At 42.0% G+C, this 16,193-nt stretch overlaps 1 protein-coding gene across 1 annotated transcript in view; it reads right to left on the bottom strand.

Moving 5' to 3' along the window:
• LOC121867149 (mucin-3A-like) overlaps positions 1 to 16,193 on the bottom strand; it is a 36,514-nt gene continuing 20,321 nt past the window's right edge. The window contains exons 4-6 of the mRNA XM_042366900.1: positions 10,494 to 10,672; positions 8,778 to 9,072; positions 1 to 7,001 (exon numbers count right to left, since the gene is read on the bottom strand). Of these exons, the coding sequence (XP_042222834.1) occupies positions 2,710 to 7,001; positions 8,778 to 9,072; positions 10,494 to 10,672 (4,766 nt within the window). The 3' untranslated portion in view covers positions 1 to 2,709. The remainder of the gene's footprint in view (positions 7,002 to 8,777; positions 9,073 to 10,493; positions 10,673 to 16,193) is intronic.

Genomic DNA, 16,193 nt, shown 5'->3' with positions numbered 1-16,193 from the left:
ATGGGTATAAGTGAACATACAAATATCATTTACTGTACACTATATATACCCAAAGTTAACTGTAATTATAATATCATGTACAGTATATATTTAATTAAACTATATCGACATTAATGAAAACAGTCATTAGACTCAGCACTTCATATATACATGATGTGCAGAAGACACTGGGCAACAGGGTGATGAAGGCAAGTGGTACTTTATTTACCAACAGATAAGTCTCTTTAAAGATCTGCTACAGCTGAAGGTGGCGATGAGGTAGGAGAATGTATTATCACTCTCATGGAGATACTGTATTTTATTTTATTTTATTTGAAGTTGTATAAAACAATAGATGTGTGATAAAAGAGTGGATGATATCATGCTATGAAAGATGAAAGAGAACATAAATAGGAAGAACAAAATATGATGGATATGCATGATATTATTTATCAAGTAAGAAGGCAGTTAGTCAGGACTTTGGCCACCCTGCGCCTCAGTGAAAACAATGAGAAGGAACATTTCTGTACTGTAGAATGTAAAAATTATGTGTGAAAAATGTAAGACTCTTCTTTGATTTTTGTTATGTATTAAACTGACTGTTTCATATATAGCTGAAGATTTATTTGTTCCAAAAGGTCTAAATGATTATAACTGAGAAGAGGAAGACAAAACATAATCTTGTGTGGGTATAAGTGAAGCATCTATAATTTTTAAATAAATTAATGATTGAGAATCTTTAAATTGAAGGCCGGATCAAGGTTTGTTATTCTTTATATTTAATACATATTTTATGTATTACTGTTATCATCATATTTTATAATTTGGCAAGATAACTTAAAACAAGTGCGGCTAACTCTTATAATGTAATGTAATAGCATTTTTTCGACTAATATATCTATAGCGAGTAATTTTTGTATACGTATACAGTATGTTAAATAATACAGTCTGTTGCTCTCTAAAATAAGAAGTAGACCATTAAATATAAAACATAAAAGTGTTCCTGTACAGTATATGGTTGATTTAAAAAAAAAAAATGGGTTCTCGTCCTGTACTCAAACAACTCATTGTGCCTACATATGAATTACACAGGACATGTACAAGGTTATTCTGAAAGACAATATAGATGAATGAAGTTTGGGCCATAATGGGCTGATTAATTTTGAAATGTAGTGTATAGTAACAGGTAAATAATTGACTGTACTTTTCATAACTTAGCTCATTATCCTTTACACTCTCTACATTATCCTAGTAGCTGATGGATCTGTACACAGTTTAAATATAACCCACAGTTGCAATAAAATGTTATAATTTTAACTCACAGTGATTCCCTAATGTACTGACTGTTTCATTCACATTAATGAAAGTAAAGATGGGAAGACATCGCCCACTCATATCATAAAGAGTTTATAACAAAATAGTACAAATACCAAAGCTAACATCTCTTGTCTTTTTTCAAAGTTGTAGGACCATTTACCCCCTAGGATAAAAGGTCATTTCACATCAAGGTTTTAACAAAACAGTGATCAACTTTGTGCAAACTGCAGTAATGAACACTGTCAACTCTCCTTGTTTAGCAATACACATTCACATTTCATGAACTGATAACGTTATGTTTTATCACAATAATAAAAGTACAGCATATATGAGTGAGAAGTACGAGGCAAAGGGAAGAACATAAATTCCTAGTGAGATATTTACCTGACCATTAAGAGTTTTCTTTACTAACTACTAATACCTATGTTAGTCTTTTGGACAAACACTAATCAAGTCTTTTCTGATCATCTAAACCTCACACTGTTTAAAGGCAATAATTAGTGATTATAATGAGGCAACATTTGTCTTTAAAAAATAAAGTACTGTATGAGGACATCATATGGGAGTCATCACAAAAACTGTTACATCAGTCTTGGAGAAAATGTTTATGTGGAGCAGGTATGGTTGATTGCCCCCCCCCCCCCTCCCAAACTCTAATAGCTCTTATTACTCTTATTGACACCTCTGAAAACTAAGATGAAACCCTCTGTGCCTGCATTGGTCTCTGTGGATCTCTTAATAAGGTTATAAGGGGATGGGTTTCAGAATCTGCTGTATACAGTTCAACACTTATGTTGCCAAATGGTCCCTGTGTTATATAACTCTCCACCAACAGATGTAAGACTTAAATATATATTACATCCATTGCACCTTGATGAAATCACTAGGAACTAAATTACCTCTGAAAATTGTTAAGTAACTTTTTGCACATAGTGACACCAGAATTTATTTAGATGAATTTTCTTGTCCTGTCAAAGTCATAATAAAGATTATATTTTGCATATTCTTATCATACTAAAGTATAAATCAATAAAACAATATTTATATGTGTATGTAATGCTAACTCATATATGTTTTAAATATAGCAGTGAAACCTACCATGCTCCATGCCGTTCCTGATGACATACATTTTAGAATGCCTAATCCTAGCTTTAAATTCTAATGTGCCTCAAAAATATTTGTCTATTGATAGTGATGTCTCAGTCTTACTATACTTAATCTCTTACAGTATCCCTTAATCACAAAGTTCTGGTAATGCCATGACGTAAAGTTTCTTGACGTCAGTACAAATAATGATAGGCTAATAGGTTTATTGTCAAACATTTAAGCTGCATTTTTAAGGTTTATATTAAATTTTCTAAAAGGACTTTTAATTGCCCAGAAAAGTGGATTAAGTTTGTTTCTAAGTATTTTCTAAGATGGAGAACTGTCGGAGGTTTTCTTAGTGGGACTATAGAGACCTAACTTAACAGGTATTTCTTTTGGTTGTCTTGCTACATTCCTTGTTGGGAAAGGGTTAAATGTGATAGGTTTAGTAGGGCTCATAGCAATGGCGCTGTCATCCTTCTTGACGCTCTGTTTCCGCTCTGGTAAGAAAGTTTTAGAATTCTGAGGAGATACGACTTTATTTTGTGTGGTTACTCGTGACACCCCCACACGTGTACTAAAGCCAGAGGCCACTTCATGTGATTCACTAGTGGCTGCAGTGGGCACTACTTCACTTGGAACTGTTTTCATTACTTTATGACTTTGAGGTTCGACACTTTGATCACTTCCATTCTTTTCTTTAGCAGATTTAATGGATTGTGGTATATCTTTTGACTTCTCCATTTCCTCTTCTAAAGTTTCTATTCCCTCAACCAGAATATTAGAAGCTGTGTTTGTTTTTATAAACCTGGAGTCTTCTACAGATTTTTGTTTTAAAATTCTTTCAATAATTTCGGTGTTTTCCTTAACTAGTTCCTGCAGGGCTACTTCGCTGTTTCTTCTTTTGGGCATTTTCCTCTCACCTCCCTTCATATTTTTCCGTCTTGTACTCTGCTGTATGAGGAAACAAAATAGATTTGGATCAAGAGTAACGTCAGCATCCAAACTAAGTGACTTGACACCCTTCCACAATCTTTGCCGAATCGCTTCTGAGCTGAGATCTTTGCCATTGAAAAAGTCTGTTTCTGCCTCTGCTTCCAAGTCATCAGAGTTTTTGTCTTCTTTGTCTTCAGTCGGCCGACTACATGCACCAGCCTCCTCTTCTCCCTCCTCCTTCACCTCACTTGTAAATAAAGATATCCGACCTTCAAGTGATGCAGATAATGACGAATCTCTGTCTAAAGTTGGAACCGGAGATGAAGTTCCTTCTTCAAGAGTTGTCATCAAGGATGAATATATATCAGTTGATTTTTCTGCCGAAAATACATCCTCTTCTTCACCTTCAACTGCCAGCAAAAACTTACTACTGTCAGCAGGTGATGTAATGGGTGATAATATTCTGTCCCGAGATGTTACAGGTAAGCCACTTTCAACATTTTTCAACTCTGTTGACACTCTCTCATCCATACCAAGCAAAACTAATATTCTCTCCTCAAGTGAGAGTCCTGAAGATTGTCTACTCTCTACTTTTGAGTCTTTGTGTACTTCAACAGTTTCATCATAATCACACTTCGCTACAGCTGCTTCTGAAAATGTTGCTTCATCTTTTCCAATTAGAGACAAAATTTCATTCTCGAGAGATGTGTCAGGGTCCATTATCGTATCAGTGGTTTTCGAAGATTCCTCCGATGATAACCCTGTAGGGTATGAAGTTCCTGGATCAATTTTAACATTTGAATATGTCATTCCTCCATTTGGTGCTATGCTGAAGGTTAAGATACTGGTAGCTGGAGTTGTTGCTAATGAAAACTCTACTGTGGATGAACTCCCTTCTTTTGTGGTTATAGATGATAAGTCTTTAACTTCAGCTATATTTAGGGATGAAATCTGATAATCGGTTGATGTTGTCAGTAAAGGAAGCTCCTCCTTCTCTGTTAGAGAGGTACTGGTTGCCGGAGTTGTTATGTACGAGGGTGGACCAGTAACCAACGAGAAACTCTTTATGGATGAACAGGCTGGTTCTGTTGTTGTAGGTGGGGACCTATCAGTCTTAGGTTTATCCTCGGCACTCTGAAAATCAGTTGATGTTTTCAGTGAAGGAAGTCCAACACTTTCTGTTACAGACGTACTGGGAGATGAAGTCGTTATACCTATGGGCAGATCACTACCTCCTGGGAACCCTTCTTCTGATGTTGTCGGTGAGAACTCTTTACTATCAGATTTATTCACAGAGGGAATTTGGTAATCTATTAATGTTTTTACTGAAGGAAACCCATCTTTCTCTACTGGAGAGGAGCTTTCAGTTTTCAGTGCCTTCGCTAAGTGATAATCTTGAAGATTCACTGAAAAACCTGAACCAACTATATGTTCCGATGGAATAAAATCTGTTTCAACACCCTTAACAGCAATTTCGCTATCAATCTTATTTGAAAATGTTGAAAGTCCAGTGGGTAAAAGTGGAAATGTAAATACAGTATCAATAGGTTCTGGTGAAACTACAGTAGTAACAGTTGTTGTGGGTGAGACACAACTGCTTAGGGTCGTGCTTGTAAATGTACTTCCGTTATTCAAAGGTATAGTTCCTGATGTAGCAAGACTATCCAATATTTTTTTTGTAAGAAAACTCTCACTACCAACAACGTCCGTGACAGCTGGTGCACTACTGTATGTCTTTCCAAATATCGAAAATTCACTGTCTACGGTTGAAATCACAGACGTAGATTCAGCTTCTGAAGTTGAAATTACAGAAGAACTGATATTTTCTACAGAAACTGTTGTTGGAATTATTTTCCTATTCACGGTTACTTTTATATTTTCAGAGCCATCCTCTAAAACCTTTAACAGCGGTGTAACAGGACTGCTCTCTGGTGTTGCTGATGGTGTCATGTTGCTATTAACAGTCATGGTGAGAGAAGAAAGCCACGACTTGGTATTTAGTGCTTCTGTTGGGGTGCTTATACTTGGTGAAATACATCCTGATGTTTTTACTTTGATATCATGAACAGGTAATTCCAACTCTTCATCATCACCTGCTGTTTCTACTTTGACATCTCCAACAAGTGGTTCCAGCTTTTCCACAGTATCTGACATTGTTTCATCATTACCAATTGTCTGTTTGTCTCCTGTAGTCTCTGTAAGGCACAAAAATCCTGACTTCGTTGCAAAATCTGTTTGAACTTCTGAAATATCTGACTCGGTTTTTACATTTTCTTTTAATCTTTGACAAATGGCATCAAACACTCTTGATTCTGGGATTAGGGAATAGTTTTGTGTAGTAGAGTCACTGTCGGCAATGCTTACATCACTTCCATTAGTAGATTCTTGGAGCCAAGTGAACTCTTCTTTAGTACTGTCTGGATATAACTCACTGTCCCTTGGATCATCACATTTCTTTTCCAGATTATCAGATGTGAGAGGAAGCACTGATAACACAGGGTCTTTTTCCTCTACTAAACTCTCTTTTTCAGATGTGACTATCACATCCCCTGCACCATTCACCAAATTATCTTTGGGATGCACGGGAAGACCAGGACATATCTCACCCTTAAACGAAGTACTTTCTAAAGCACTATCAACTTGGAAACTAATATATGTTTCTGCTTCACATGGCTTTAGGTGGGAGCTAATAAAATTAGGATGGCCAGTGAAAATTTCAAATATATTACTCTTTTCATCCTCAACTGTGATCTTAGGAGACTTGGGAGGGATGAGAGAGACATCTTGTGTGGTGTCGGAGGTAGAAACAGGAGGTAGCTCCACCAGGGACAACTTAGTAAATCCTTGATGATCTTGACTTTGTGATGGGGAGAGGGCAGGGGACTTACTGGGTGATCTGGATGCTTTGCTACTGGGAGAGCCTCTTGGAGATGGTGTTGATGAAAGTGACTTAGAAGGGGATACATTCGGAGATGGCTTCGTTGTCAGGGAGGACTCATATCCAGGTTCTGGTGAAGAGATCCTTGGGATAGGGCTGTCCACTGGTGACCTCTCTGGTGTTACATTGTGCTGTGTGTTAGATGGGGATGATCCTTTAATACCTGGCCTTGATTGACTACTGAGTTTACTAGATCCTTCTGAACTCTCTTTCATAAAACTAACATCACTAGGAAATGGAAACCTCGCAATGATTTCAGCAGCTGTTAGATTCTTCCCAGCTAGTAGGTCTTCCAGAGGGATCCCTGTTCCCATGGATTTAAAGTCCCAAAGTGGAGGATCTGTTGCCATGAATACATCAGATTCTTGTTCTTTCAAAGTAGAGTTAAGATCTTCAGATTTAGACTCCAGTACGACTGTCTCTGTTGGGGTAGCAGTTAAGACTGTTTCTGGTTTTTCTTGTTCTTGAGAACCACCTCCTGCTTGATCTTCTTGTACTTTCGATACTGGAAGCAATAAATCCTTGGCTACTGGTTTTTGTTTTTTATCCTGATCCATTTCTTCTGTCTGGGATTTTTTGGATTCTGCTTTGGCCTTGCCATTCTCATGAACTGTCTCAAGACGTGGGGAGGTGGTGGCAGGTCGAGGCTCTGCGGATGGATCAGCTTCCAGGTCACTCAGCTTGTCCTCCTCTTCATCGTCATCACACAACTCGGTAGAGGTGCTGCTACCATCATCATCGTCATCTGTGGAAAATATAAGTATGAGACACAATTTTAATATTACAAATACAATAGTTAATAAATACTGCAGAGTGATAAAGTTTGATAAGGGAGAGTAAATTAGCACTTTTACAATTTTTAAACTGTCGATGCAGGTTCCCTTGCTTGTTATGGAAAAGGTTGCTCCTCGTGTAACGAGGATGGCCGGCCCAAGGGCCACCTAGGTGTCAATTTGTTTTGGGTGTAGAAGCTGTCGCTAACAACAACCACAAACTGTGTTAATGAGCTGCATGACCCAGTATCAAGGAATAGTTCGAGAAGACCGGACAGCTCGCCAACTGCATTGGCTAACCATGCCCCGGTATATGATCAGCAAATCGATTAACATCCAAGTACCCAATTACTGCTGGGTAGAAAGAGGCAAATGGCATAAAGAAACTTGCCCATAGTTTCACCCTGGCCGGGGATCAAACCTGGGTCTGCTCGCTTACAAGGCAAGCATGCTGACCCATTACACCACAGGTCCTATAGCTCTATGTTGTACAATAACAAGTTTTAAAAGGTTCTTTTATGAAATTCTCCCAGTTACATGTATTATTGTAATAAATAAGGAAATGAGATATAGGAATAATGGAACTACTGTACTGTAAAAAAAAAGAAGAGAGAAATGGTATTGGCACTTTTCAGGTAATTACAGTGAATACAAAGATTGATAAAAATAGTGGAAAAAAATTAAAATAAATAAAGACTAGCAGAATTGGCTGGGCGGTAAAGCCAACTACTGTATTGAGGCAAAAGGACATGACTGATAAGAAAACAGGAATTGAGAAAACTAGTAAGAGGGAGATTGAAAGGCCAGGAAGGAGACGGAAGAATGGGATGGAGCCAGAACGAGAAGGGAAGGGACAGATAGCCAGGAGGAAGGAGTGTGTGTAAATGAGCAGAGTAATTTAAGGGGATGGCTATACTGTTGATGGGTGATGCAGACTTGTGTAAGATGACGGGGTTACACCAGATCTGTAGCTTTGTTGTGAAAGTAAGATCAGAACAAAGCACATCTTTTGCAGCATTAATTATGAATGGATGATAGGAAATGAAGGAAATGTGTGTGTGTGTGTGTGTGTGTGTGTGTGTGTGTGTGCGCCATAGTGGAGTTGCCTCACAATGGCGATGAATTTTGGTGGGCAGCCAAAACGGCTCATATCATTGTATTATAACTGGATGATCGTCATACTTGATTCCGAGTGACAGCAAAGTAGTAGTGTGTGTGTGTGTGTGTGTGTGTGTGTGTGTGTGTGTGTGTGTGTGTGTGTGTGTGTGTGTGTGTGTGTGTGTGTGTGTGTGTGTGTTTGGTCTTTACCAACTATGCTGCATTAACCGTGAAAAGACTTGAAAAGATAAAATTAATGACTTTGATTTCCTTTAGAAGTGCTCCCCATTTTTTCTTCTGATGAGCCTTAATTAAATTGACATTCCAAAAGAATGTTTTAAAATAATCTTGTCCATTACTCTGAACATCAGGTGATGGGGAAGACTTTGACTAAGACATAGACGATGAACATAACTGGATTGCGCTGCAGTCTATCTCTTAAAATATATCTTTTCCGTTCTATTTTTTATTGTGAAATGAGTACAAAGTATGTGGGAGAGAAGTGTGTTAGTAGAGATAATAGACGCCTTGGAGGAAACTCAGCTCTGGCCACCTTACAGGGTAGTGGGAAACGGTGTACTGTACAGTATAGAGGCATCTAATGGATAAAGTTTTTCTCAGCTTAATGAAGGCAGTTATTTTTCCTCTACCATAAATCTCCTCGCCCATCTCGGAAGGAACCCCGAGTGTGCCCAGGCTTGGTGTGGTGCCGTCTAGTAACTTGACTCCAGAAGGTAGGGAGGCTCGCCGGTCCCTCCTGGGGGTGTCCTTCCAATGGAGAGTTTCCACTTTAGGAGGAGCCTGGGAGCTGCCCGGGAGCCGCTTTAGGGTCTGGTGGGGGCTGCGGAAGGATGCTGTAGACTGTAGTGGTTGCTTCTGTTGTTGTGGTTGTTGTTGTTGTGGGGTAGATCGTGTGCCAGTCGAGTCACTCAGTTTCCGTTCAGCCTGTGGGTCACCAGTGAAATATTAATACTGTACTATGAACTACTTAAAAATTTAACATGACCAAATAAAAACTAATTCATGTGTTTGGTTCTGTAAAGTTTTGGGAACATGTGAAGATCAATCCCCTCCTTATTTCAATGTAAGATTAAACACACTGATGCTAACCTATCTTAACCTAACCTAATATAAATCAAACCTATCTTCTTAAATAAAATCTAACCTAACCAAACCTAACCCACCTCCAGATAGTATTAGGGTGTTTAATCATCAGGTGAAATAAGCTTGGGGATGGAATAATCTTCAGGTGATTTAATTTATGGAGTAAAATAAAAAGAGATCACTAGGTCCTGATACATCCTGAATCTACCTTCTTTTCTTTTTTTTACAATAAATCCAATAGTTCTAATATTAGTTCACCAGACAATTACTAAAGAATATAACCATCATTTGTTACCAATTATTTTTGTATGTTTAAGTCAAAGGAAAGGGAGGAAAATAATTGCAAGAGGTGTGTGTGTGTGTGTGTGTGTGTGTGTGTGTGTGTGTGTGTGTGCGTGCGCATGTGTGTGTGTGTGTGTGTGTGTGTGTGTGTGTGTGTGTGTGTGTGTGTGTGTGTGTGTTTTGCCTTTTTATTCTGGACACCATTATAACTGGAGAAAGCTTGAAAGACACAATAAGTCCTATTGTAACTATAACTGTATAAGATAAAAAATACATATTTTCTCTCCCCGACCCTCATAAAAAAACCCCTAAATTGGCCAAGTAAAAAAACAAAAACAGTTATCTTTACCACAAAATACACAACGAGCACTATCATCTTTCTACCAAAGCCGTGTGTAGTGTTTCACCTTTTCAACCCGAACAAAAGATAACCTGATATCTGCATTCCAATTACGTAAATCTTTCCCCTTAGTACAATACAGTAGAGGTCATCTGATCTGCCAACAACAATAATACCTACCATGTGACCCCCCAACCATAAGCTGAAGTACAGTAATAACAGTTCATTAATTTCTACCTGACAGATGGTAGTTCTTCATTTCCTTTCCTTGAATATAACACATGAAGTTAATATTGTCTTTTTTGGGGGTTGAGTTTATCGGTTCCCTGCAAAATTTGGTTAGGTTAGGTTAGATTAGGTTAGGTTAGGTCTGGGTTTGGTTACGGGTATGTAAGCTTTGGTGAGGCTAGGTTCGATTATATTAATATTGGGTTAGATTATGGGTATGTTTGAGTAAGCTAGGCACATGTACAAATTAAGGACATAGATAGATTACCTCAGGTTATATTGGATTGGGGTAAGTTGATGGATAAGTTAATTCAGGTTAAGTTAGATTAAGTTATGTGATGTCAGGTGGATAAGTTAAGTTGGGTTAGATTATGTTACGTCAGGTTCATTTAGGCACAGGCTCAAGTTTCACCTTCTTCTTGGGTTTGATGACAGGGATGACGCCCTTTGGTACCACCCGCCGGGTCTTAGAGGTGAGGGCCTTCTTGCCTCTCAGTAGGTGGTTCATGGTGAGGGGCGTCGACTTGTGGCCACCGCTCCCAGAATTCGAACCCACGCCACCCAGGGTCGAACTCATCCGCTGCTGAGACGCTGAAAAAGATGTAATTATATAGTACAAGTGTTGTGGCTGAGGCATGACGATGACGTAGGTGAAGCAGATGGATGCCTTGACCTATATGAACAAGATAAGGTGATGTAATAATGACTTGCAGACTTGATAAATTTGTCATTTTCAGGTCAAATTTGGCAAATTATCATATCTAGTTAATGACTCTGCAACTAAGGACAGCAGATCATATTTAACCTTCCTGGCCTCGGAGAAAAAACCAACAAAATACAGACGCAGTACTTACATAGAGTTATGGCTGAAAATGTTAACCAAGGATAATTATCAAAATGTTTATGAGATATTTTTTTTCCCCTTTTAGGTACAGGACACTAGGTATTAAATAATTTAGATCATACATGCAGTGAAAGACGACACACTTCCGCTAATATACTGGCAGCGCTGTTTGAGACCTGCCGAGTCGCGCTTACAGACACAAACTCATCCAGAATCCCACTGACTGAGAAATTCATTTTGTTTTCCCTTCTTGGATAGAGAAATCATTTCTTAATACCGCTATCTGATCCATATAAAGGGACTGTTTATGCCCATTCACCTCAATATACTACGAGGTTAACAAACAAATTTCTGCCATATCTCACAAAACCCGCCAGCCACTGTACCAGGTATAAGTGCAGGCGACTGTACTGTTACTGTTTACCTGTACTATAGTGCTGTACCTGTTCTACTGTGTGTGTGTGTCTACCTGTTTTATAGTGTGTGTGTGTGTGTGTGTGTGTGTACCTGTTTTATAGTGTGTGTTATTTTTTCTGTTGTGTGTGTGTGTGTGTGTGTGTGTGTGTCTGTACTGTCGTGTGTATCTAACTGTACCATTGCGTCTGTAACTGTACCATTGCGTCTGTAACTGTACCTGCGTCTGTAACTGTACCATTGCTTCTGCTGTACCACTGTCTGAATGACTGACGAAAGACTGACAGAAAAAAATAAAACGAAGTGCTGAAATTATCACAGAACGACCGATACATCAATGGCGAACTGGATTAAAATATTTCAAAGAATTTTAAAAAGACCTGAGATTAAAATCGTAGGTGCGGGTCAGTACACGAGAGGGGGAGGAGATAAGTGGTGGCCCCGTGTGATGGAGGCTCACAGGTGCTCTTCACTCAATGGTGCTCGAAATTTTTGAGGTGCTAGTGCTTAATCTATGACTTCTATTGCTCAATATTCACATTTATTTGAGTGAATTTTGCAGAAAAAAAGAGCCCCTCGTGTATATCAGTTCAGTGTCCGTCTGTATAAACTGTTTATATTTCAGTAACTTCAAAAAATCAACTTGTGGATTGATATGAAAGTTTGATAGGATATTATTGATGGCCAGGATGAGTGTGACCTTCAGCAGACGTTATTAAATATAGCTACGATTCCTTTATAATTCTGATATTCTTGGGGGAATCAATTTATCTCACCTTAAGTACTTATTTGTCCTCATCTCAAACATCTCGTACAGAAACAACAAATGAACTTACATGCATAAAAAAGTCAATCTAGTATCCATGCACAGACGAGTACATAGATAAAATACATACACAAGACGGTCTATATTCCAAAAGGCAAGTCTTCCTAGGAGTTTACACAGACAAAAGGCAAGTCTTCCCAGGAGTTTACACAGACAAAAGGCAGTCTTCCTAGGGTTTACAGACAAAGGCAAGCCCTAGGGTTTTACACAGACAAAGGCAAGTCTTCCTAGGAATTTACACAGACAAAGGAAAAGTCTTCCTAGGAGTTTACACAGACAAAAGGCAGAATCTTCTGGAATTTTACACAGACAAAAGGAAAAGTCTTCCTAGGAGTTTACACAGACAAAAGGCAAGTCTTCCTAGGAGTTTACACAGACAAAAGGCAAGTCTTCCTAGGAGTTTACACGAACAAAGGAAAAGTCTTCCTAGGAGTTTACACAGACAAAAGGCAAGTCTTCCTAGGAGTTTACACAGAATTTAGCACCTCCTCTCCTCCACCACCCACGAGTCATGGTAACTCTCGGTGGAGACCTGTTCTATCTGGGTCATCTATTGATTTGACCAAGTCTATCTTAGCATTTGTGAAGTTGTGTGTGTGTGTGTGTGTGTGTGTGTGTGTGTGTGTGTGTGTGTGTGTGTGTGTCCCCAAAAAAGTGTTCCGGATACACACACACACACGTTCCAAAAAACAGTATCGTGCTAACTTCCAACACCTCTTTATGTGACCCGACAAGACGATACTGAAGTAGTGTATCAGAGGTAAGCTTATATCAGTGTCGTGTGTGGGGCGCGTTACCCTGGTCAACCTTCTCTTCAACGGTTGAGTGACGTGTTTTTTTGTTTACACACTAGTTAAGAGTGAAGAAAGTTATTAAAAGAATATGTGAACCTCTACAAGTGAAAGTATTAATGAGAAAAACAGTATTTTGGTCTGATAATATCTCCTGTTTACACGCTGAGAACCCAGATACCCCTTTAACCTACAGTAACTCTCTCCTCTCCTCCACATCCACCCTTAACCTCTCTCCCTCTCTCCCTCCACATCCACCCTCAACCTCTCTCCCTCTCCCTCCATCCCTCAACCTCTCTCCCTCTCTCCTTCCCATCCACCCTCAACCTCTCTCCCCTCTACATCCACCCTCAACCTCTCTCCCTCTCTCCCTCCATTCACCCTCAACCTCTCTCCCTCTCTCCTCCACATCCACCCTTAACCTCTCTCCTCTCTCCCTCATCCACTTAACCTCTCTCCCTCTCCCTCACACCCACCCTCAACCTCTCTCCTCTCTCCCTCACATCCACCCCTTACCTCTCCCTCTCTCCTCCATCCACCCTTAACCTCTCTCCCTCTCTCCCTCCATCCACCCTCAACCTCTCTCCTCTCTCCCTCCACATCCACCTCCAACCTCTCTCCTCTCTCCCTCCACATCCACTTAACCTCTCTCCCCCTCTCCTCCACATCCACCCTTAACCTCTCTCCCTCTCTCCTCCACATCCACCTCAACCTCTCTCCCTCTCTCCCTCCCCATCCACCCCTCCCCTCTCTCCCTCCCTCCACATCCCCAACCTCTCCCCTCTCCTCCATCCACCCTCAACCTCTCTCCCTCTCTCCTCCACATCCACCCTTAACCTCTCTCCCTCTCCTCCCATCCACCCTCCCTCTCCTCCTTCCATCCACCCTCAACCTCTCTCCCTCACATCCACCCTCAACCTCTCTCCCTCTCTCCCTCATCCACCCCTCAACCTCTCTCCCTCTCTCCCTCCACATCCACCCCCTCAACCTCTCTCGCTCTACATCCCCCCTCAACTCTCCCTCCCTCTCTCCCTCCACATCACCCCTCAACCTCTCTCCTCTCTCCTCATCCTCAACCTCTCTCCCTCTCTCCCTCTTCCCATCCACCCTCAACCCTCTCTCCCTCCACATCCACCCTCAACCTCTCTCCCTCTCTCCCTCTACATCCACCCTCAACCTCTCTCCCTCCTCTCCTCCCATCCACCCTCAACCTCTCTCCCTCTCTCCCTCCACATCCACCCTCAACCTCTCTCCCTCTCTCCCTCCCATCCACCCTCAACCTCTCTCCCTCTCTCTCCCTCCCATCCACCCTCAACCTCTCTCGCTCACATCCACCCTTAACCTCTCTCCCCTCTCTCCCTCCACATCCACCCTCACACTCTCTCCCTCTCTCCCTCCCACATCCACCCTCAACCTCTCTCCCTCTCTCCCTCTACATCCACTCCCTCTCCCCTCTCTCCCTCCACATCCACCCTCAACCTCTCTCCCTCTCTCCTCCATCCCACCCTCAACCTCTCTCCCTCTCTCCTCCCACATCCACCCTCAACCTCTCTCCCTCTCTCCTCTACATCCACCTCTCCTCTCTCCCTCCCATCCACCCTTAACCTCTCTCCCTCTCTCCCTCCCCATCCACCCTCAACCTCTCCCTCTCTCCCTCCATCCACCCTCAACCTCTCTCCTCTCTCCTCCACATCCACCCTTAACCTCTCTCCCTCCATCCACCCTCAACCTCTCTCCCTCTCTCCCTCCATCCACCCTCAACCTCTCTCCCTCTCTCCCTCCATCCACCCTTCTCCTCTCTCCCTCTACATCCACCCTCAACCTCTCCCCTCTCTCCCTCCCATCCACCCCTCAACCTCTCCCTCTCTCCTCACATCCACCCTTCCTCTCTCCCTCTCTCCCCACATCCACCCTTAACTCTCTCCCTCTCTCCTCCCACATCCACCCCTCAACCTCTCTCCTCTCCCTCCACATCCACCCTCAACCTCTCTCCTCCCATCCACCCTCAACCTCTCTCCCTCCACATCCACCCTCAACCTCTCTCCCTCCACATCCACCCTCCAACCTCTCTCCTCCCACATCCACCCTCAACCTCTCTCCTCCATCCACCCTCAACCTCTCTCCCTCCACATCCACCCTCAACCTCTATCCCTCTCCACACAAAAAAATACCTCTTCTTCCCCTCTCCCTCCATATGATTAGAATCGCCTATTTTACATATAATTACCATATTGATAATAACCCCCGGGCCAGGTATCTGAAGCATCATTTATCCTGTCCCTGAAGGCCACGTGGGTGTTGGTTTTACCTTTGTTCTCTCTCTCTCTCTCTCTCTCTCTCTCTCTCTCTCTCTCTCTCTCTCTCTCTCTCTCTCTCTCTCTCTCTGTCGTTAATCTTTCTTTTCTTTCATGGTATTCTTCTCATCTTTTTATTCCTCCAGTTTTATTAGTCTCCTTCCTCTTCCTGCTTCCCTTTGCTCTCCTCCTCCTCCTCTTCGTCGTCTTCTTTCCCCTCCAGTTATTCTCACTCTCCTTCATTCTCCCGCTTTTCGCCACTGTCTTCCTCTTCCTCCCATTATTTTGCCTTCTTACGACTGTCTTTCCCCTTCTCTCTATTCCTCCTGTCCTTACTCTCCTTAGTTCTCATTGCTTTCTTCCTCCTCCTCCGCTTCTTCTCTTCGCTATAGCAATTTTCCCCCTGCTCTCCTCCCTACGTCTCTCTTCTTCCCTATTGAGACACCTATCTCTCTTAAGCCTCTCCCTTCCCATTTCTACCTCTTACCACCACAACACCCTCTCTCTCTCTCTTCCTCTCTCTTCCCCTTCCTCTCACCATCACGCTTCCCCACTTTCCTACCTCGTATCTCTCTCTTCCCCTCCCCTCCTCACCCCCCCCACCCCTAGCTCCTCATTTTCCTTAATTTGGAGTCCGTCATTTCTCACCCCCTACTTCTTACCTCCCACTCCGGCCCCTCTCCACCTCTTGCCCTTCACCTCCCCACCATGGCCCCTCCTCCCACCTCCCACCCCCCTCATCTTTACCCTTACCTCTCCTCCCTCTATCCCCTCCTCCACCTCCACCCCCATCCTCACCTCCCCACTCCCCTGGTCCCCTCCTCCTCCCCTCCCCCCATACCTCCCCCCCCTCCTCATCTCCTTCCCCTGCATAGCCTGAGAAATCTACTGAACGGTGACAAATTTTGTAGGTGTGAAGTTAATCAAATTAGTTTTTAAAGGG

This window comes from Homarus americanus, unplaced genomic scaffold (genome assembly GCF_018991925.1).
Source record: "Homarus americanus isolate GMGI-L3 unplaced genomic scaffold, GMGI_Hamer_2.0 scaffold6317, whole genome shotgun sequence".
NCBI classification, from domain to species: domain Eukaryota; kingdom Metazoa; phylum Arthropoda; class Malacostraca; order Decapoda; family Nephropidae; genus Homarus; species Homarus americanus.
The sequence above is the reverse complement of the archived record's forward strand: the minus strand, read 5'-3'. Positions and strand labels throughout refer to the sequence as shown.